The 24,642-nt window shown below is 39.4% G+C and overlaps 1 protein-coding gene across 2 annotated transcripts in view; it reads right to left on the bottom strand.

Moving 5' to 3' along the window:
* Window positions 1-24,642, bottom strand: part of DENND4B (DENN domain containing 4B) — a 2,518,380-nt gene that overhangs the window by 1,546,794 nt on the left and 946,944 nt on the right. For both annotated transcript variants that reach the window (XM_044079736.1, XM_044079737.1), the window contains 2 exons: window positions 20,275-20,478; window positions 18,762-18,907 (listed from right to left, as the gene is read on the bottom strand). In XM_044079736.1, coding sequence (XP_043935671.1) covers window positions 18,762-18,907; window positions 20,275-20,478 — 350 coding nt within the window. The remainder of the gene's footprint in view (window positions 1-18,761; window positions 18,908-20,274; window positions 20,479-24,642) is intronic.

The following is a 24,642-nucleotide window of genomic DNA, read 5'->3' as shown; positions in this document are numbered from 1 at the left end:
GTCCATCCCACATTTAAAATACCACTGACTGAACACTATACAAAACTGCTTTACAACATAGCATGCAAATTACATCATTAAATGTTTTATACACAAGAATAAAATTGTTTTACTTATACTTTTCTCATTAGTGTCCTTCTGAGCATTAATGATGAAGTGGAGTTTATGCTTTACATTGTTTAAACAAATGAGCTTGAAGGGTGAGACAAAATGATGAAAAGCATTGAAAATGCAATGTTTTTTACATCTGCAGACCACAGTCTACCTACAAGTTTAAAGTCAATAAAACACTAGTCTTTCTCAGACACTTTTTCTTGCAAAACCATATTTCACAAATGTGATTGATGCTTTTTAGTCTTTCATTTATTTATTAATTAATTTCAGCAGTGATGGCCTTCTTCCTGATCATCTCCATCTCCAGACTGATTCAAGTCCAAGGTAGTCCTCATTCTTCTAGTCAACTCCCTTTGCTTTTTTGCCTCTCAAAAGCATTTTCCCTTCGAACTGGAAAGGTTTCACTGGTAATCTCTTTCATGTCAGAAGAATGAGAAGCATAGTCCCCTTCTGCTTGCTGGTTCACATTCTGTTGGGCAAACTATTTCCTCCTTAGCCTGCTCTGCATAAAAAAAGTCTTTGATCCCCCAGGAAAAATATTCTGAAGACAGCAGCTTGAATCTCAAACCTGCCCCTCAATACTCCTTGATTCCTGGGATAAACTTGATGTTCAGTCTTGGGTACGGTGAATAATCATTTGCCACAAACACACTGTTTTTTACTTCTCCTTTCTACCGTTTTTGTCAGGATCAACTCTTCCCCCTGGTATGACTGCACCTTTTATCAATATTGGCCTCTGCTGCTTTCTCATGGATAGGTTTGGAGCATATCACAATGTTCCCTTTTAATTAACAATTCCTGCTGTGGGACACCAGTCCAGTTCTTACTTGTACTTTCATTAAATTAATACAGTCTGCGTCTTCCAGTTTGTCTGGTAGCAGAAAACCATGGCTTTTCTGTACTTGCTCTGTCTTCTAACACTACTTTTTTGAAACAGTTCTTGGGAAGCCTCATGCTCATCCTTTTCTTCATTTCATCCTTTGATTTTTGCAGTTTTATCAGCTTATCTGAATAGCTAGTTAAAGCTACTTTTTTTCCAGACTTTTGTTACTTAAGTTGATATATTACTTAAATGTTTGTTTTATACAACTCTGAATGTATTTGATTATTTTTTTCCTCCAAGAAGCCACCACTTTCTGTACCAAAGCTAAAATGTGAACTGTTTTATTTATTTATTTTTTTTGATTAACTGCAGGGCTCTTCTCAGACAGAGTTTTCTCTTCATCCTTTCTAATTCTCTTTCAGGTTCTTAAATTTGCTAGCATCCAGGCAGTATAATTACAAGCCAGTGACTGAAATTTACCTAAACAACAGCTTCAATTGCCCTTTTCTCTCGGTTTGTCTTTTTACTTTGGGAAAGCTAAAATTACGCTTGTTGCTCAGTGTTCAGCCAACATGGATCATGGTTTAGCCATCCTATCCTTCTTGCAGCTTCAGTATCCTTCCCTTCTTGAAAACTACTATAACTACCATCAACAAAACATTTATTCTTGTAAAGCCTCCTGTTTGTGACGTTTTTATAAATGGTAGTATTGTACATACTTTGCTTCTATGTATGTTGCTTTCAGTAAATGATAAAAACTGTATATACTTGCTTCTGTGTGCATCAACTTTGTCATTATTGTAACAATTTTGTATTAATCAGTAATTCTTATGAATGTCTTCACCTATTGTAACTACTATTATCTGTAATCATGGAGCTTTTCTCCCCGGGCCTCTGCTGAAAAAGGACTTGCTCCCAATCGTACATTCCTGGTAATCAAATGTAAAATAAAATAAATGGAAGTTCCATGCTCCCAACCACCACCACAAGTTTATCAGGGAACAACTTTGTAAGCAATCCTAAAGGTTACAGAGAAAGTAGAGAAGGCTACGCATCCTTGTTCTGGTCATATGTACTTCAAACACCTTTTATCTCAACATTGCTAAGAGATGCAAACGTCACTGCTGATTTTTATACTGTGTTACACACACTATCATTTTAGAAAAAAAACTGTCTGCTCATTAAAATTAAAGAAGAACCGGACTCTAACAAGTTTTTATATTTCAAATCAAAACATTAACTGAATTAAATCAACTATGGATACATTTTACCAAACTAATAAAACATGCTTATGACACTCTGACAAATCCAGTGACAGAAAAGGAAAGACCTTAAAGAAGTCATCAATCATGCCAGTAACAGTCCCTCATTCATTCTTTTAGCAAACATGGAGTGGAACAGTTTTCACCCCAAATCCTCTGAATTCAATGCAAGCTCAAACCATTTTAACATTTAGTGACATTAGTATACCACCGGCCTTCTCCCTCCTTTATCAGTATAGCCTCTGGTTTATAAAGCTCCATTATCAAAATAATTAGCTCCCCTATCCTGACTCTTTTTTTTCTGGACGACAGTAAAAATCATAACTAGTACCACTCCATTGTTTACTATACGTATATACCTGTATTTGTATGCACATATGTGTTTATATATATATATATATATATATATATATATATATATATATATATATATGTATACACACACATGCAGATGTATATAATTCACAGACAGACAACTGGCTAAGCATCCAGAAGTTCAAGAGAAACACAAACATTGCCTCTTCACATCTTAGAAATAGGCTTTAACATGAATTCCACAAGGAAGAGTTAGTCCTACTCACCTGCTCTTACAATGCAGACAGAAGGCATTCAATGTTTATGGGTCCATTGAATATACATCAACACTAACTATTCCATAAAACTGTGGTGGCCAACGTGTGTGCATACATATATTTTTTTATATACAAAAGGGAGTATAAGAAATTATCTAAACAGCATAAACATTCCCAGCAAAAAAATATCAACAGCAAAATATCTAAACTGAAACACAAAATACTGACAAAATCTAATCATATCCAAAGCCAATATTTTTGCAGGGGGGGCTATCCCCCCACACCCCCACTCCCTGGTAATTATATATGCTAACTCAGAGATCACAACAGTTGGGAAAGGGCATAAACTGCTTCCTAGTATAACTTATTTTGTCAATATTTTGTGTTTAGATGGTTTTAAGTTTTGATATTTTTGAATTTATTTTGCCGTTTAGCTCACTTCTAGTACCTGAAGATTATATATGATACATATATGTGATGCTCGTGTTTCACTGTTGCAGTCATCACATTTGGGTTTATCTGCCTGCAGGTAGCCCTCAGCTGGCCTGAACAGCAGAGTCTTGGATTCCTGCGTCGGATGTTCTCTCTTCTTCCATGATATCAGGTCGTCAGGGGTATAAAACATGCAGCCAACGCCATTACATCAGTCTTTCTTGCTGCGCGGTGCCTGAAGCAGAAGCAGTTCGCAAGTGCCGGTCGGCCAACTCCTGAAATTTTCGTTTTCGAGTTTCAGAACTGAAGTCTTCAAAAAAGCTAAGTACTCTGTTGGGGATCCTTTTTCTTGCTCTTAACCGATGTCAGTAAAAGTTAACAATTGCATTACTTGTGGAAAGCAAATACCTCAAAAATTTTCATTCGTACTGCATTCCTTGCTTAGGCCCAGACCACGACGTCCCTCACTGTCGGTTTTGTGCCTTGTTCAACCCCTAAACTATTCATTGTCGGGCTATATTTGCAGCAAATTATTTTGGTACTCAGTATAACTATCCAGAAATGGCTTCGGTAAGCCATCAGACTACCAATATTCCGAAAAAACGTAAGGATAAAGACAGACCATATAAGTCCAAAACTGCTGACGACGCTTCCGTTAAGCTAGTCGCTGGTACTCAGTGAGGCGCTTTCGCAGCCCCTGATACCCGCTACTTCAGATTCGCAGGCCTCTACGAAGACACATTCGGAGTCCGTTATGCCGCGAGATGCTTCTTCGACTATGGAACCTGCGGATGTCTCTACCTTGGTTGGGTCCGGAGTCGCTGTGCAGGCACCGGCTTCTGAGGGTGTATTCAGGCCTACAGACTTGCATTTTAAACCAATGCCATCTTCTTCATACAGGCCTAAAACTTGACCAACGCCTAGAAAACCGACGTCCAAACCACATGCTCAGGCCCATATACCTAAAAAACAAATGCTTAGAATGTCTGAAGACCTTATTACCTTAATTAGGGGAAGCCAGCCTTCCCCCTCTAAGAGACCCAAAACTGATTTTCCTTCTGATTCTTCTGATCAGGAGTCTGATATTTCTGTTTCTTCTGATTACCATGATTTGCCCCTATCTACCTAGGAGGATTCTGATGCAGAGGATTCCATTCCCTCTGTTTCCACCCAAGAAGATTTTTCTTTTGTTGAAACCTTGCACACTCTTAAGGAGCATTTCTGCTGGGAAAGCCAGGATTACTCAGACTCCAAAAAGAGGCTTAGGGAATTCTTACTCCTCCCTCAACACAGGCCTTTAGCTATCCCGCCTGTTCTGGACATTGTAGATGATGCTTTCTTGGAATCTAGCCTTTCCCCAGATCTTTACCTCCAGCTCCCAGAAAATTTGACAGGTATTACAGAGTACTTGACTTTCACAAGTTCCTCTTCAAGAATCCTACTGCGGATCCAGAGACCATTTCCCAAGGACCAAAACGCATTACGGCTACTGCTGCCAAAAACGCTACCCCTTCTTGATAGAGAATCTAGAGCCTTGGACAGATGGGGTAAGAAGGTATATACTTCTGCTACTTTGGCCATTAGGGCTTTAAATTGCCAGTTTCATATGTTAAAGTACCAGCAGCATATTATGGGACTACTTAAACAGAAAATGATGTTGATTCCTGACTGTGCTGAACACAAAGAATTACAGGATTTAATGCATTCTGCAGAACAAGTTGGTAAACATACTATGCAATGTGGTTTTGACTCTCTAGAAGCATCTTGCAGGGCTGCTGTCAATGGGTCTGTACTTAGAAGGCATGCCTGGCTTAAGGAGCAAAACTTGCCAGATCATGTTAAAGCTAAATTACTGGATGCTCCCTTAAACCAAGGCCACCTGTTTGGCAACAAAGCAGAAGTCCTCAAAAAGATGGAGGAAAAAGCTAAATCTATGCAATCTGTTAATGATTTCCTGCAAGTACAGCCTCCCAGATTTAGTAGACATTGGCCTTGAAAGAATTGGTCTTTCCAGCCTCTTCCAGGCCTTCTCAGTCCAAACCTAGGAACAGCAGACCACCTAGGTTACAGTCTCAGGCTACACACAGGCCTAAGCAGTGGGGGGCTCCCACTTCCAAAGCAAGGAGTAGTAAGACACCCCCCTATGGGAAAATGGCACAATGACTTAACCTTAACCCTTCCAACCCTGCTCAGCTGCCTGCTCCCTGAGGAGGAAAGCTCACCCTGCATGCAAAAAACTGGGAACTCATTAGCCAGGACAAATGGATTTTGAATATAGTTTCCCCAAGGATACAGATTCCACTTCCACACCCTACCAAACCCAAACGGTTGGCCAGACCTACCCCCAAAATCAGTGGGCAGAGGCTCAACAGCAGGTTTTCTCTCTTCTAAGTATCAGGGCTATTCAACCTGTCCCAGCAGAAGAAAGGGGACAAGGTTTTTATTCAAGACTTTTCCTGGTACCCAGAAAAGACAGCTCCTGGCGTCCTATCCTGGACCTCTCTATTCTAAACACTTTTTTGGTAATCCCAAAATTCAAGATGCTAACACTTCAACAGCTGCTTCCTACGATAGGCAAAGATGCCTGGTTGGCAACCTTAGACGTAAAGGAAGCTTACCTGCACATTCCAATAAGGGAATCTTGCAGGAAGCTTACCTGCACATTCCAATAAGGGAATCTTGCAGGAAATACCTATGCTTCAGGGCGGGCTCCATGCACTTTCAGTTCTCTGCACTTCCCTTTGGCTCATCTACTGCGCCCAGAGTATTCACAAAGTGTCTAGCTCCAGCCATTGCATTTTGCAGGCAGAGAAATACTCAAATATACCCGTACTTGCACGATTGTCTGATTCAGGCAGAAAGCCAGAAATTGCTATTAAAACAACTGGCATTCATAAAGAAACTTCTAAACTCACTGGGGTACACCATAAATGAAAAAAAATCTCACCTAGTACCCTGCCAACAAATTGTGTTACTGGGAGCAAGCTTGAATACAACTTCCCAGATGGCTTTCCTCACTCCAGAGAAACAAGTTTATTTGACAACCTACTTCAAACTACTGGCCACAAAGACCCAGCTATCTGCAAGGAAAATTTTGCAAGCTCTGGGGTTCATGGTCTTCTTGCATTCTACTAATTCCATATGCAAGACTGCATATGAAGACACTGCAATGGTATCTAAAAAGCCTATGGTGTCACTATTCTCAGGACCTGGAATCAAAGATTCCTATCATTCCTTGTATAAAGACAGAGTTCCTTTGGTGGGCAGAGGCCTGATACCACGACAAGTGGCTCCCTTTCACTCTACCCCCTGCCACCCAAACCCTAACAACAGATGCATCAGACTATGCATGGGGGGCTCACTTGGCAGGGCAGTGCATTCAGGGCAAATGGAACCCGAGACAGATGCACCTGCATATCAAGCAAAAAGAAATGTTAGCTGTACAGAATTCCCTGACAGCCTCCAAGGACCACATTCTTCCAGGACAATTATTGGTAAAGACAGACAACACCACAGTTATGTGGTACATAAACAAGTAGGGGGGAACCCACTCGTACCCTCTCTGCAGACTAGTCATGGCTCTGTGAAACACAGCCTTGAGCTACCAAGTGCACCTACAAGCTAAATTCTTTCCAGGCAAGCTAAATTCACTGGCAGACGACCTAAGCAGAAATCTCATGGACCCACACGAATGGAAACTAGAGCCAAAAATATTCATCCTCTTGAGGAACAAATGGGAGACCCCAGAGATAGACCTGTTTGCCTCCCCTCAGAACTACCAATTGGACAAATTCTGCACAAGGACTCCCCACAGTCAAGCTTGGAAAGTGGATGCCCTGTCCTTTACCTGGTCAAGCCTCTCAGTTTATGCCTTTCCACCTTTGCCTCTCCTCTCGAAGGTTCTGCTAAAGATCAAACAGGACAAATTAAGGACAATACTGATTGCACCAGACTGGCCACGCCAGCACTGGTACCCCTTCTTGCACAGTATGACACTGCTGGAACCATGGCACCTGCCACAGACCCCTTCCCTGCTGTCCCAGCAGGCGGGCCAGATTCTGCACCCTCAGCTTCAAACCCTGAACCTTGCAGCCTGGCTAATTCCTTGAGCTCTCCAATAGCATCCCTCAGTAAGCAGGTGCTAGATGTCATTCTGGAGGCAAGGAGGCCTAGTACTAGAAAATCCTATGCTGAAAAATGGAAAGATACTGTTCCTGGAGTCAGACTCAGGGGATGGGCACAACGGCACCCAGCTTACCTCATATTCTTCAGTACTTAACAGAAATGCTCCACAAGGGCCTATCCATCTCATCTATTAAAATTTAAGCCTCTGCCATTTAAGCTCATTATAATACTGAACCACCCCTCTTCTTTCACCCCCTTCTAAAGCAATTCCTTAGAGGAGCCAACAATTTAAGACCCCCCAGGAGAGCCCCTACTCCAGCCTGGGACCTTAACTTTGTATTGAAAAAGCTCACTCTCCCTCCTTTTGAGCCAGCTGCAACTGCAGAGTTGAAATTCCTGTTTTGGAAAACAGCCTTCCTTCTAGCCATCACTTCAGCAAGAAGAGTGTCTGAATTACAGGCCCTCATGGCAGTGGAACCCTTCATTATCTTCCATGCAGACAGGGTTGCCCTCAGGACCAACCCTTCCTTTATGCCCAAGGTGGTGTCCAGTGTGGCCCTTAATCAGTCCATTCATTTGCCTACCTTTTTCCCCGAACTCACAAAACAAAGGAGAACAAATACTGCACTCTTTGGATGTGCACAGAGAACTTAGATTTTATCTGGACAGGACTAAGCCTCTCAAAAAATCTGAACAGCTGCTAGTTGGCTTTGCTGCTAGGGCAGAGGGGAAGGCCATTTCAAATTAAACCATTTCTAAGTGGATAGCACACTGCATTCATTTCTGCTATAAGCATGATGGAAAACCTACCCCACAGGGGATAAAAATCACATTCCACCAGGACTGCATCTACTTTTACAGCCTTTCTCAGAGGTGTCCCTACCAGGGACATCCTAGAAGCTGCTACATGGAGCTCTGTACATAACTTCACCAAACATTACCACATGCCTATTTTTTCTAAATCCAGAGCTGCTTTTGCCACTGCAGTCTTGCAGGGCTTAATAGCTGGCCCTAATGTTTTCTAGCTTCCTTAGCTTTGAGAATCTACCCAAACAAGGCACAACCGACAGCGAGGGACATTGTGGACTGGGCCTAAGCAAGGAATGCAGTACGAATGAAAATCTTTGAAGTATTTGCTTTCCACAGGTAATACAATTGTTAACTTACTGACATTGGTTAAGAGCAAGAAAAAAGTTCCCCAATGGGGTACTTAGATTTTTTGTAGACTTTGGTTCTGAAACTCGAAAATGAAAATTTCAGGAGTTGGCCGACAGGCACTTGTGAACTGCTTCTGCTTCGGGCACCGCGCGGCAAGAAAGACTGATGTAATGGGGTTGGCTGCATGTTTTATACCCGATGACCTGATGTCATGGAAGAAGAGACAGCATCCGACGCAGGAATCCAAGACTCTGGTATTCAGGCTGGCTGAGGGCTACCTGCAGGCAGATAACCCAAATGTGATGACTGCAACAGTGAATACACTCGAACATCTACATTTATGGTAAGTATACACAACTGTACTTTTGGTGTATGTATACAGAAAGAAAGAGCTACACTACATTTTGTCAAACAGTTCTTTGCTAGACAAAATTTAGTGAAGGTTAGCTTGTACAATTTGTAGAATGAGCAAATGGCACTTTACTAGACTGTATCTTTTGTTGTCAAAGTAAGTGACTTTTATTTATTTTTTCTTTTATTCATCTTTTATTCTGTAAACTGGCATTTAGATTTTTCTCTCTCAAGCAGCAGAATTTGGATAAGCTCCTTTACAAAGACTACCATTAAAAACTGTCTTAAAAACGGGCAAAACTGGTAGTCAGAAATACCATCTGAATCAGCTGTATGTACCTAATGCATTACCATCAATGAATACTGAAAATTCTTTACAGCTTCAGTCTGCAAGTTTTGCATATTTGCTAGCACCCTTTATGGGAACAGAAAATAAAAAAAAACTCACACTGCTCTTTCAGAGGCAGCAACATCAGTTCCTGTATAGAACTGTGTAATAGAAAAACTGCATGATGCAATAACAAGGTTACTCGGATAGAGGGACAGATTAAAAGTAGATGAACTAGCCCTGATCATATACTGGCATACCAACCCTTAGAATTAGTCAGGTGTTCCAGTAAAAGAATGTCAGAAATGCCAGCTTCAGCAGCCTGTTAAGCACTATAGGACCATCATCAGTACTGACATAAAATGATGAGTGTGACACTAAATATGATTTATCAGCAGCATTACATCATTTCCATCAGTGTCATGAGAAGCTTCCAAAGCTTTTCAAACTTCAAAGGTAGACTACAAAGAAAATATATTTCTTTGGGCTCCACAGATTTGTCATGACTCACCAACTCCTGTTTCTTACTTCAAATCTTGTTCAGAGTCTTCTCTCACGGTGTTAACATACACATACAGTAGCTTTATCCAGACACCTTTTGTAGACTAACAAGTCATATTCATTAAGTTTATATTCAGTCTAAACAGAACAAAACTGTGTGGAAAAGTCTTTTGGCACTAACACTCTGCCACAAGCACATCTGTTAAAAATATCCATACAACATTCTGCCAATAATGTTAAGAAAAAAATGACCAATTTTAGTGCACAATGCCATGATTTTTATACCAGACGAATACCCATGGTGGCTCTGCAAGTACTGATATCTCAACATCTGTGGCAGTGCCTGCACCTTTAAAGCATGCAAATGGCACCGTGGAGACTATGATGACCAAACGCAGCAATAGCAATAGGGTCCAAACCTAAACCACCAGCTACATCTTCAAATGGTCTGCCAAGGGTTCAACCTCCTAGACTCACTATGAGCAGAAATTGCCATCATCTGTATGCATCCAGTTCTGAACCTATAAAGATAACCCTCTGAAAGGGCAACAGATAGGATGTCTCCGAATTTATGACCACTCAGTGGCTTCAACCACCACAGCTAATGCCATGGTCAATAAACTGGGCGTTAACAAAAACCAAGAAGACAGCACTTGTACTGGAAGTCATGCCCACCCAAAGCAAACTTGAGGAATCTCCTGTGTGGATCCCAAAAACTGACATGTGTAAAGGAATTAATTATGACTAATGACACATTAGAAGTGTGGTGTGGTGTAGCATGGTAGGTGGAAATGACTATGGACAGTCAGTCTGGAACTAGATATAGAAGATGTGCTGCCTGAAGTTGCCAGAGGTCCATGATGGGAAATGAACCATCTGTCTTATTTCACAACTAGAAGTGGGCAGGAGTATAACCAGATCCCATTCTAAAATAAAGGACCAAAAGCTCTCCTGAGAGGCAGAAAAATACAGAGTGCTATGGAGACAAGGAAACATCTCCTGTGCAACTGCTGATGTAACAGCTACAACTAAAATTAAGATGCTTAAGGTTTTATGGTACCTGGTAACATATGCGCCAGTTTCCTACACAGGATTATGGAAAACCTAAAAAAAAATGCTAACAATTGTGATGAATCAGATACCATCAGATATAAAAAAACATCATCATCATTCCAACATTCCAAAAAAAAAAAAATCTTAATCGGTATTTCCAAAACTAATCCAAGTGCAACTGTTTTCAAGACACTGACTAATATACTTTCTGAATGTGTCAGACATCCCTCACCATATAACAATCCGTATATCCATCCACAACCCCTTTTTCCCATTTTTTGGAGATAGGGTTGGGATGTTGCCATGCTGCAGTAGTCCTTCCACACCACACACTCATACATACAGTTACACCTATGGCCAATATGGAGTGTCCAATCCACCTACTGCATGTCTTTGGAACATGGGAGGAAACCAGAGCACCCAGAAAAAAACATGTGAACACAAGGATATGCAAACTCTGCATAGAAGGCACCCCAGCTGAGAATTAAACCAAGAAACCTCTTTCTGTGAGACGATAACACTATCTGCAGCGCCACTGTGCTGTTGGCTGACAATCAGGAAAATTGCAGGCAGTAAGAAGCACATCCACTAAAGCAGACAGGAAAGGAGGAATGGGTGTAGGTTCTGTAAAATTATTCTGTAACAACTCAAGAGCATTTTCTGAGGGACTGAGAAACCTCAGTATTCTCCCACTGAAAACACTGGAATATTCTAGAAATTGTCACAGAGAAAGAGAAACCCCCACAGGGAGAATCAGAAACTGAGCTCTCCTCAGAGTATGAATCAGAAATCAGAGGACAAAACCCAAACCCATCCCTGCATCTTCCTATTCAGATTCAGAATTTAGACTCTCTTCAAGAAAAGAGGCATCCCTTTTTTTTGCCAGAAACTATTCTACAAGAAGGATCTACAGCCTTAATTAGACCCTGAGCCAGGCACAATAAACTACTTATAAACAAAAAAATTTGAGGTGATACACGCTTTGTTTTCAGTTTCTTTCTTGCAGGAAAAATCAGGCCAGCTATGTTACTAATGCCAGCCGCTGCTTCCTCAAGGATGGGCATAGCATTCTGACACAACACAGAAACCTTGCCTTTCCCTCTCCCAGTTCCAACAAGAGTGACTGTCCCTTGGTCACTGAGAGGAATCCAACAGCCGCAGAAGGTATGGCTAACCCCTGGCCCATAACAGGCTGTAGGTGCTACACCACAGGGACTCAAGGTAAAAGATGCAACAAATGGCCACAGCAGAGTCACCCACATGCAGCTGAGGCAAACTGCTACCTTGTTGTGGTAGCAAAGCCTGTTTGCTTAACTTTTTCTTTTTGTAGTTAGGAGGAGGGACAGACCATGGGGCCGACAATCTGTCCCATGGTTGAGCCAAAAATAGTGCCTCTTTCCCACGAAAGACAAAAAGCACATACCAGTAAAACTGCCAGCGCATAAAAGTTACTTTTTAGACAGAAAAAAAAGACAGTAATAATGAAAAACTCACTTTTTAACACCATGCCATCCCCACAATGGAAAAACATTTCTTGTGGAGAAACTGTGCTTATCTGTCAGTTTACACTACTTTTAAACTGTCAGAAAAAATATGTGCACTGCTAAAAGTACATTACAGTCTCAAGACAGTGTGTTAAAACAGAACTCCCAGTATTAAAATAACTTTCCTGAAGAGGAAAGTAATAAAACATCAGTAAATAAGAAAATGGAAGCTTTTTTCCCCAAAGGGAACTTACCTGTCCAGCAAAGAAAAGCATAAGCTGACTGTTTATCCTAGAAAGTCTCAGAGGAGGATACTCCTTTGTGGCATGAAAGCTGTGAGGGGCTTTGTGCGCAAATTGTCTTTCAGTCAGCTCAGCTTGAACTGCTTGACAGTTTGGGTACATGAAGGTGCCCTGAAGCTCTAGTAGCTGGCCAGCTTACATCCTTGGCAGGATATAACCCATAGAGCTAACAATACTACAGCAGTGATCAATATGAAGAACACCTGCCACCACATTCTGTTTCTTATACTTTACTTAGAGGTGCCCTCTGTCTGGTCTATAAGGCCATGTCTGATCCATTTCTACTTGAGTTTACACCTGAAAAATACTGCTGGGGAAGCCAACACCAGACTGAAAAATTTAAAACTAAGAACTGATATCAATAACAGAGAATGTAACATACACAATATACAAGGCTTCCCAAAGTTATAATACAAGCTCCCTATTACCAACAGCAGTTAGGCATTCATTTCTTTCAAAAATATATTTGTATGTGAATGACATGTAGAAAGTATCAGCATGGGTTACAGCAGTCAAGCTTCTTGAAGGCCAATAGGTTATAAGACTGGTAGTTGGACCTATGAAGTCCTTTCAGAGGGAGAACTTGGGAGCTCTAAGGCACAACTAAACAGAACTACATATATAATGCAACGTTTCTTGACAACACTTCTTTAAAACATGATGACCTCAGAGTACTGTTACCCTCCCCCCTATGGAATGCCACAGACTATACTCAAGAACTCAAGAAAACCGAGTTACGCGAACAGGTCATCCTTCTCCTCGATAAATAAATAAAATAAAAACTTGGTCAGCACAGAAATGCATAAGACTGACACACTCAAGTGACTTCCCAGGTTTGAGAGAAAGCTTATTCCTACTATAAGGTTCTCCAGAGTGGTGTAGCCTGCTTTCCTACACAACTTATTTATCAGCTCATGAGACACCTACTCAAAAAGAACTTACTCCATGAATAAGGCACCTACAGTTCTGTTTTCGAGCTCTGTCTTAAGGAAGGACAGTCATCTAGGATTTTTTTTTTTTTTTTACTTCTGCCATAAGGCTGGACAGCCTCAACCATAGTCTTGTGCAAGTGCATGACTCAGCTTGTGGCTCTGTTCACCATATAAGCATAATCAGATGTAATTACATCCTAGATGTAATTTGATGCTGTACTCACTTTTGTGATGTTTCTCCCTGTAAACTGAAAACCCCCAAATTGTATTGGATATACAACTTTATGCTTGCTTTTTCTTTTTGACTTTTTTGTTTTTTCTTATCATTAAAACTACTATGTATTGACTCAGCTTATATGCTTCTATTGTATTTTTTTGAATTAATGTCAGTAACTACCTTGGAGCTTTTCTCCTCGGGTCTCCACTGAAAATGAGCTCTGGCTCAGCTGGACTAACCCAGTTAACAAATGTCAAATTGTAGCAGGCTTTAAGGCAGCCCACTTTGGAAGCCTGTAGACAGCACTTATCACCTCCTCTTTCAGCTTAAAGTCCTGCAGCTTGGGGATTCCCTGCAGGATGCACCGTCAGTGATGGTGGGTGGGTGGACTGGTGTGATAAGGGAGATGATTTTTCTGAGCTGTGATACAGAATCGGAATTGCCTAGACATAAGGCTTTGCTGTGTCTAATTATGATGGCTGCCAAAAAAGCAATTACTAGAAAATCAAAATCAAAATCCAAACCAACTATATTAGCAGTAGTATATATATATATATATATATATATATATATAGTAACAGATAAAACAACTGGAATTGAGATCTTTAGAAAAGGGTAGGAGCAAACTACATAGGAAAAAATGGGAATTGTGGTAACAATAAATAGAGGGGAAGAATGAGGTTTTAAAAGAAGGCAGGACTTAAATGAGCTATGTAATATTTGACTGAAAATGATTGGATAGATTTTAAGTGCTGTATAATGTTTGCAACTGGGAGTGTCTCAGTATGGTTTGCGATGTAAAATGCCTGCAACTAGAATCGTCTCGGTGTGGTCTGTTTTCATTTATATAAATGTATGACTTCTTATGTCATAAGTGATGGTTTAATAAAGACGCTTCTTGTTTTAAAAAAGGGGGCAGGAAATGAATAATTTATGTAATGTTGCTTAGGTTATATGATATATAGCAATATATGTGAATTAGAATGTTTGTTAATTTGATAATACTGTTGGATTACTTTTCCATAAATGTAAATCTGCCTATCTCACAAGATAATTCAATAAAGGTGTTTAAAAAAAAGTCCTGCAGCTTGGCAAGGCTTTTCCAGTGTGTAATCAACTAAGGCGGACCAAAAACTGGTGAAGAATGAGTAGTTCAGGGCCCTAATCCCAAAATAGCAGAGAAGTATGCTCACCTACCACACCTGTACAGTCTGCTTCACTCTAGTGGCAAAGCAGTGGAGTGCTATGGTCCGTGAATAATGACAGAGCCAAAGAGAGCACAAAGCAGCCAACCTGAGAATGGCCAGTTATCCATTTAGTCACTGGCCTTTGACAATGGTTTACCTTCTTGAGGTATAAAGCAGTAGAATCTGGTTGCATAAGACCTGTTAGAGGGACACCTTAATGAACGGCTCTAAAGGGAGAAGGGGAATGACCCAAGACTCTTCTGCTGTTATCTGGGTGGAACTAATGGAGTCTGGAGACCAGTGCCCAGACCACCTTATGAGCCTCAAGGTCTCTCTACAGGGGCCACTGGGGGGAGTTGTAGGGTGAGGATGACTATTACTGTTCCTCCTGCAAACAGCCTGTGGGTCTTGAGTCTCCAAAGAAGACTTAACTAGATGATAGTTTCCTCTACTGGAAGTTTCAAGGGTAGGCTCACACAGTCAGGCATGCAGTGATGAGTGTAAATTTCTGTGAACCATATGTTAGGCAAAAGGCAAGGAGCACATGAGGGAGATAAGAGTGCACCACACCATATGGTGGTATTGGAACTAAAATAATCTGTTGATCCAAGAAAGAGATCCTTTCAGGTCTGACTTGCACTACAAACTGATAAATATAATGCATGGAATCCCCAATAAGTGCTCGCTCACCTTTAGTGCAACAATAGCAAGAATACGTTAAAATCAGCTATTTAATGCCCATGACAGAATGACAACGATAAATACATCCGACAAATAGACTTTGTACCAAAGTATTCGAAAGTCCATGAAAATAGAGAACGATAGTTAAAATACATCCAACAAGTTCACTTTGTGCCAAAGTGTTCAAAAGTCCATGAAAATGGAGAACGTAGGTTAAGCGCTTTCACCCGATATTCAGGCTTCTTCAGGACACTGTATACCAAAATAATACGCCTTAAATAAACATTTTGGCGCCAAAAATGTTTCAAAAAATTAAAGGGACATTGCCCTGTAATTATGTTTATCCTGAAGTTGTTTCCCATACTTTTTAGTTAAGCATTCACTATGAATGCAAAATATTCAAAAAAGTGTGCACAAGTCTAAATGACTATCAAAACTACAACACATATGTTAGATAGTGAACGCTTAATTTACATTTTAAACCATCGGTGATGCAAATAAACTTTTTGCTGACTTTTGCGAAACATCTCATAACAGAGATCTGTCAGTTATTAATTGTAATAAAATATACTGAAAGCAATGTCACTAAACATTATATATATATATATATATATATATATATATATATATATATATATATAAAATAATATATATATCTAAAATACTATATATGTATGTTGATTTTTTTAAAAAGATATATAAAAAACTTAAGTTAAAACTGCTGCGTTTTTAAATATGCGCTAATCTTTTGTTATTATATATACAATCAAACATTATCTGCTTATTCTCCTGTACTTGTCTTGAAATAAAAATTGATAGGTGGATGCTTGCTCTTGATGTTCACACAATTTATAAAAGTATAAATGTTTAATTAATATAGCTCCCAATTACCTAATATCTTATGTATAGTTAAACTATGTCAAATGAAAGCTATATCAACTGACCTGGGTTCAAACAAAGAACGAATGTATGCCAACCATACACAAATCTCTTTTAAATATGTTTTATGACAAGTGACGTAGTACAAATATAAACCAACATTTTAATATTTTTATATTTGATATACTCTATATGCCCTATATATTATGCATACGTAGGAATAGTGACAGAACGGACTTTTTGTGTCTTTTTATGTTCCATTATGGTGCGTAATTAAATGGGCAGTAGTCACCAGCAATACTTTTATAAATTGTGCGAACATCAAGAGCAAGCATCCACCTATCAATTTTTATTTCAAGACAAGTACAGGAGGGCAGCTAACCGCTTCTCCTCCATTTTGGACTTTGAACACTTTGCACAAAGTGAAACTTATTTTGGATGTTTTTTACTATCTCTCTCTTATTTTCATGGACTTTCAATACTTTGGTGTCATTCTGTCATGGGCATTAAATAGCTGATTTTAACGAACTGAGTGTATTCTTGCTATTGTTGCACTAAAGGTGAGCGAGCACTTATTGGGGATTCCGTACATTATATTTATCAGTACTTTTCATTGGATTCATTACACTACAAACTGCTAGTCAGGATCAAAATGTCATCCTTGAGTTTTGCCCACCAGAGACCTTCACCCATCAATCATTATGAGAAGATTTTTTTTCTTAATTATTTCTTTTTCCGCTGCATCTGTCAACCATCAAGCCACTGCTGCAAATGACATTATTCCTTTTATGGGTAAAAGTGAGGTTTGTAGCATCAATGTTATCCAAAAAGCCATCAATGGTTTTCTCCCTTCAAATCATACCATTTCTCTTCCCATGCCCAATGGATTTCAAACGAGGTGTTGGAAGGGCTTGTCACAAGCTTCTGCAAGTGAAGCTACACTCAATGTCCCTCCCCTCTTGAAGAAAGTTGCATCCATTAATCTTCAGTGCCCATGGGTGATTGTTGGTAAAGTGCATGTTCTGGGACACAGGCTTCCAACCCTCCTGAGAAAGGCGAGTAGTTTTTGCCTTGTTTTTACTCTCACTCAGTTCTTTCATTACCTGTGTATCTAATTAAACCCTAAGTCACAGTAAGAACTTAGTCTGCACCACAAAGTGTGTGAATTCCTGGAAATAATTTTCAACCACCACCCTCCTAGTAGCAGGGTAGTAGTTTCTCCCTCTGATTTCCATGACTGTAGGGGTAGAACAGCTAGCACTTATGAAGTGTTATAACTCATGTTTTTCACCAAGGCAATAAGGAATACAAATGTGAATCCTGACATACAGTACATACACTAACAGCTGGAACTCATCAATATGCAAAAGAATCAAGATCCAAATTGATAGAGCAGCAGAAATTAAATGGGCGTGGCCAAGTCCAAGGTTTGTTTATTTAGTCTGTGTGTGATGTCACAGCATTTCTCAGTATGAGCTGAGAATGCCCCAGGGTGCAGGAATGTCCAAGGAAAAAAGTGACAAAATGTCTGCTGAATAGACTATCCCAAGCCGTAATCTACAAAGGTATATCCCTGATGGTTATATATTATTGGACTTCACTAAGTTACTGCAAAAACCAGATGCATTACTGGTCTAAAGATAAGATGCAGACACGTTGCACATCAAGTAAGCACACCACATGCTATGGAATACTGGAATGCACCAAAAATACAAGTACATTCTTTCTACATACTAGTGCAACACTAAAACTATTTGGTCCCAAGCTCTGTGGCACACAGTGCTGTACTTCAGACTATGATCCAAGCAACCCAAGATCAATTATTGGCTCAGTTTCTGGAACAGCCAGGAGAGACATTTTTCAGGGACTTCGGTCTGCAACAAGAGACTCTGCTAGTAATGGGATTATGTTTCTGTTAAGAAATGGGCATTAGAAGGAAGGGCTGGAACAGACTGAAGTTACATGCTATGATGCCTGTGATGTCAGCAGCTGTACCCAGTTAGGGTTTGCAGAAAATCCCCTGTGAATTTTATAGTACATATGACACTGATGGAGACTCCACTGCATGTTTTGCCATCCCATACCTAACCTACCTATCATCAAGGCAGTCTCAGCCAAAAGGGTTAAGAGTACCACTGACCCTAAGGTAAGACGTAATGGGAGCAGAAAGTGGCAGATGGTCAGTTGGCTGGTAGGAAAAAAAAAACTATGGCTTGGCAAGATTTTTTTTAGCTCTGCTAGCAGTGCAGCATACAGTATTTAAAGTCATCTTTTCTTCATCTGAGCAGAAACGGCAGCAAGATGAGGAAGAATCTTGAAGCATGCTTAAACTGAAATCAACAGAAGGAATTTAAATTTACCTTTTCAACACACTCATCGAAGAACTCCAAGCAGGCATGTCGATCACTCACAAATGAACACTCATTGATAAACTCTGTGAACATCTGGGTTTTGGTTAAGGAAACATAAAACTTCTGAAAGGTGCTGTCACGGGAATTCAGAAATCCTGAGGAAACAATGAGGAAGATTCAAAATAGGATTAGACTGCAAGGAAAGTAAACAGTAAAACTGTTTTCAATGTTATCAAATAACAGGTTAAGTATACAGATGTACTACACCAACAAGTAAGAAAAATAGGATTCACGCGCACTCTGGGGAACAATGTCAGATAGGAAAAAACAATGGAAGTGCTGCTTTCCCACATAACGCGGGATATATATCACACTGCATTAAGGCAGCAACGTTGATTCTGTGACAGAATGAAAGTTATTTGCCATGTGCATGCAGCAACAGTGGAGATGGCTATTGGGATCAAAAGGCAAGCAAAAAATAGCTGTAGGCCCTTATAGTTTCTACATTCTTCAGTGCAAATGTCTGGTAGTGATGGTAGGGATGCTGCCTGGTTGCTATGCTATTTATTTCAAAAAACTTTAGAATACCTATGAAACTTTACCACACACGAAACTCACTAATAGTGTATAACAGAATCCTTTTTTGTCTTAGAAATACCACGTAATACTTCCTATTTGGTTAACATTTTTTTGGGTGGTTTGCTCCTTTATCTTATGTTATGAAGCAGCAGCTAGCCCAACTAATACATCTCAACCATACTGACTTTGCCTCATATTTATGCCCTATTCCCTCAAAACATTTGCTTTTTTGGTAAATCAGTGAGGTTTACAGTCAGTCAATAATACAAGAGATTGTTTCATACTTCGTATTGCTCAGAAAAGACATGTTGATGCAAAGACCATTACTGCAATAACATTTTTTAATTCAGTTGCAATAATATTTATAAGCTGACCCTGATTTTAGGCCTTTGGCCCCAGAATTATTTTTGGCTTTGTCCCAGATACTTGAAAATAACATGACAGCTATAACTCCACCCACTACTGTCTTCTTGGGTTTGCTTCTCACTACCAAGTAGAAGGGAACTTTCTGCTTTTGAGGAGGAACTCTGATCAGTAATATAAGCCAGAGTTTCAGGAACAAAAATGAAGTATACAATCTAATCTACTCAAAAGAAATGACATGTCAACCCCACCCCAAATAATTAGTGGGTACTTCTAAATCAGTCTATCATGAATACCCAAAAGGAAAATATGCAGGGTACCTCCCTCTTTCTCCCTCTGTCTGTCCTACATATCCACAGCATACTTGGCCCACTGGTGCTGGGAACAGCATATCCTAAAATTTTACTACTGACAAGATCACTGCCAGATACATTGGATTGTGTACAAGTCTTACTTGCTTTCTGCTTACTTTATCTTTATAAGTTGTCCTAAAGTACAGCTCCAGAAGTTGTCATGACATATTTTAAAACAAATTCATTACTTAAAAGATCTCAAATGGTTACTAATATTAATATCTTGCCTTGAAGGTTAAACAGATTGCTCGAGTCTGTGGTCTTCTCAGATGGTGCCTGGGTAATTGGAAGCAGGAAAGAACGATAGCCCTTCAACAAGCATGCCATAAATCGGAGAAAGACTTCACGAATCTCAAGCTCTAAAAGCTTTCGCCATCCATAATCATTAAGCATGAACTCCAGAGTAGCTTCCTCCAAAGGTCTGTTGTACACTGAAAGAAAAGTGAATAAATATAATTTTCCAAATCCAAAAGTATAAGCCAACTTGTTAGAATTAATCTTGCATTATCAATAATAATCTTAAACAATGAAACTTACGAAGTGTTAAATTATTTTTCATAAATTTAGCCTGAACCACAAAGTGGTACAAAGTCTACTTCTCAAAATATCTAGTAGTAACCTCAGTGCTAAAATGCCAGCAAAACTGCCATCAAAAAAGGATACACAAACTATGCAGTGCTTGACAAAACAGACTGCAGAATGATACCAAACTTTTTTTTGCACAACACTAGCACGGTCAGTTCTGAAATATTGGAACTACAGTATAAAAGTCAAAACTGGGTTCTACATACTAGTGCTAATAGAGAATGTCTCAGTCTCACTGGGAGACAACAAATGCAGTACAAGACATCAATCCAGAACAAGAAATAATTTTGCTGTGCAATAATTACTGCACAGTACAATAAGTGTGCAAAAATACAGTGAGGTACGGGCCTGAGCATATTTAGGCCAGCTTTTAAGAAAGTCGGCACAATACAACCCTCGATCTAGTGCTTTTTTTCTAAAGAAAAAAAATCCATCACCAAGGATTTGTAAATTGTGAATGCAAAGAGCCATACTACGATGTTCTAAAAAGGGGGTTAAGTATAGTCAAAAAAGGATAACTTCCCTCTAACTTTGCCCCTTCCTAAAAGTGCAGCAACCACAGAGCAGATTATATAAAGTAATGGGCTGCAATGGGGAAAGCTCCCAACACGAGTAGTTTTGGCTCACTGCCCCTACAAAAAAAGAAAACTTTAAATTCCATTCATTAAAAAAGTACATTTTAGAATAAAGCTGCTCAGTGACATCACAGAGGCCCACAATAAAAACGATTAATAAAAATATACATTTTAACATTATAAATAGTAAGAAGAAATGTTATGGAAATGTAGAAAAATATATCTTGTAGAATATCAGAAGACACTCTCTCAACCAATTAAATAGAATATTTCCTGAATACCACACTCGGATACAAATGTTTGCTGTATGTTCCTTCTCAGCCCAGATTATGCCTGAAAAGGGTCCTCGGACCAGTGCACTTACAGAGTTACGAAATGTACATACAATTTTACTGGCAAGCAAATTTTCACATTCCTCCTAACTTTACTGAAACACTTGCCAAGTATGAATCACAGACGTATCTTTCTAGTCCACTTAAGTGATGCAGCTGACCCTTATCTAGCGGGCCCTCAACACAACCTTTTTCAATTATCTCATGGTCTTCCAATATCCAATATGGAGCTGAATTCTACTATCCAGTCAGAAAATGCAGCATTTCAGACAACTGGCATTTATTCTGTGAAACTCATTTTCCTCAAACCTAGCCTGACAATGTATCCTTCCATTTCCTATATGTGGTGCCCCTCTCATTTCCTTTCCTATTCTAACTCCTCCAACTTGACCCTAAATAAGGTTTTATTTACACCATGTTCCTCTGACACTTCTTTCCTCTAGTGTTTACATGCATAAAGACCTCCACCTGGCTGCTTAGACTGATCTCCTGCCCCTCTCCCTATTAAAGAACAACCATTAGTCTCTTCTTACTTTTAGCAGCCTCATGATTTATCATGAGATGTGATCTACAGGACTAAAAAAATCCTGAAGTTGCAGCAGTGCTATACACAGTGATAATATAACCCATGTATTTTCAAGGTGCATGCCTCACTACCTTGTTTGTTTTGGTCATTGTTTGTTTACTCTATGAATGAGTTTAGGATGGGTTTTATGCTGATATATGGGTCTCTTTTTAATCATCTTTACTGAATTATCACTTATGACATAGGCAATCATACGTTTATATAAAAGAAAATAAACCAAACTGACATTCTCAGTTACAAACATTATACATCACAATCTTGTGTACAGTCACTGTCAAGCTAACACTGCACAGCTGACTCTGTCCCTGCCTTCCCTTAAACCTCATTCCTCCTCCAAAACCTTATTCTGCATGTATTGTTCCAATAATTCCCATTTCTTTCTATGTAATTTGCTCCTACCACTTTCTTAAGATCCCACTTCCAGTTCTTTTACCTATGTTACTATATTCACTACTTCAAATAAGGTTAGTTTAGACTTATTTCCATTTTTTAGTAATTGCGTTTTTTGGCAGCACCAGAATTGAACTTAGCAAGGCCTTACTATGTCTAGGCAATTCAGATCCTGTACACCAGCCCAAAAAAAAAATTGTTCTTAGTTACACCAATTTGTTCATCCAGTATTTCTGACAGAGTTGTCTGTAGGGATTTTAAAGTCTGCCAACACATTACACTCCCAAAAAATGTTCTCCAATTACCGCTTACTTCCCAATCAAAACTCCACATTTGCAATCTACCAGAGGAAAACTTCTTTGGAGTCTGCTGGAGGTATAAATACACCTATGCAAACACTTCCTAAACTTCTAGACTCTGCTGCATTATTTCGGAACTATACATATATATCCTCCCAGTGTTTTTTTTTTTTGTTTTTTAACTTCCACTGATCAATTCCTATAGTTATCATGCGATATGTCATATAACCTACTAATTATCCCTTTTTAACAGGAGTTTCTGTTCTAGATTCAACTTAAAAAATCTACAAGTGCTGGTCTTTCACTTAGGAGTCCCTTATCCCTTTCTCTTTCCCTATACTGTGATATCAGTCCTTGATAGGGAAGGGTAATCTCTAGCTTGCATTCCAAATGTATTCATGGCCTCTTCCCATTCTTTTACCTTTCCTTCTCTAATTATTTGCTCCCAATACCTTCATTCTTTTGCAAGTTTTTTCCAATAAATTCCTGACCCCTCCTGCCTTTATCTGTACCCCTAATTGCAGTCATCCCTATCTGCATAATCTCTCTTCTCCATTTCCATCTTGGCTTACTTCTTAGAATTACTTTTTGCTATTTTGTGAATATAATATCATGTATGGCTATTGTTCTCCTTAAGGGTCTGCATCCAAAATCTCATTCTTTCTTTATTTCTTGAATTTCTCCCTTGTTTCATCATCACCCCTTTCCACTTTGAAGTGTAGCTTTCTGCTTGTGCTATGTACAGGAGCCCCAACTGTGCAGTTCTAACATATCCCTTCATATCAGGCAATCCTAATCCATGTTCTACTGGAAGAATAAACTTGTCCCACTTGACTCTAGCCCTTTTCCCCTCCCAGAAAAAAATCCTTCAACTCTATTAATTGTTATCCACAACTTCTCCTCTTGTTGATAAAATTAAAGGGACTAAACATTTTCACTACTTGTATGTTGCTGTTTGTACAAAATATCATCTGTAGACAAAGATAACTTTTCGTGATTGCCATACCAATTATATACCTGAATTTCTGAGTCCCTTATTTTCTTTAATAATGGCTCTAAATATAACGCAAATAAAGGGGAAAGATACACCACTGCTTAGTTCCTCTGCTCAGACTGAACTAAGAGAGGAGCCCACCCCACATTAATTTTCACCTCTGATCCCTCATATACCCTCCTAGTTAACCTTATTACTGTACCAAGGAATACAAATGCTTCCATTGCTCTACTCAGAAAATCTTAACTTACTTTGTTGCATCAAGACCCAGCAACAATAGCTGTATCTTACCACATTCTACTTCACTCTGGATCATCATTGTTCTGTTAATGTTGTCAAATGTTTGCCTCCCATCCACAAAACCACATTGATCCATAGCTAAAATCACATTGATCCATACCTATCAATTTTGATGACATCTTTGAAATTCTTTTATCGATTACTGACAAATACATTAAATTCATGGTACAGAATCGAAATGGGCCAATATGAAGCTGGATCTGATGGGTCTTTGTCATCTTCAGGTATTACAGCCACTGCAACTTTCTTCCAGGATTGTTGGTGCTTCCTCTCCTTTTTAAATACTGTTAAACACAATCTTCCAGATCTTTATCACTTTCTTCCCTCCTAGCTTCCAAACTTCAACAAGAATGTCATCTATTTCTGGAGACTTTCCTGAAGATTGGTTATACAGAACCACCTTTATCTCATCTACTTCTACCCTGTTAATAAAGGAGCCTCACCTACCTCAAACCTTCGCATACTTAAGTCTTTCATAAACATTTCCATTTGCGTTTTTTCTTGATTTCTGCATTTCTCTGCTTTATACAGATT

The sequence above is a fragment of the Protopterus annectens genome, chromosome 8.part0 (genome assembly GCF_019279795.1).
Source record: "Protopterus annectens isolate FY-2018-M chromosome 8.part0, PAN1.0, whole genome shotgun sequence".
NCBI lineage: Eukaryota > Metazoa > Chordata > Ceratodontiformes > Protopteridae > Protopterus > Protopterus annectens.
The sequence above is the reverse complement of the archived record's forward strand: the minus strand, read 5'-3'. Positions and strand labels throughout refer to the sequence as shown.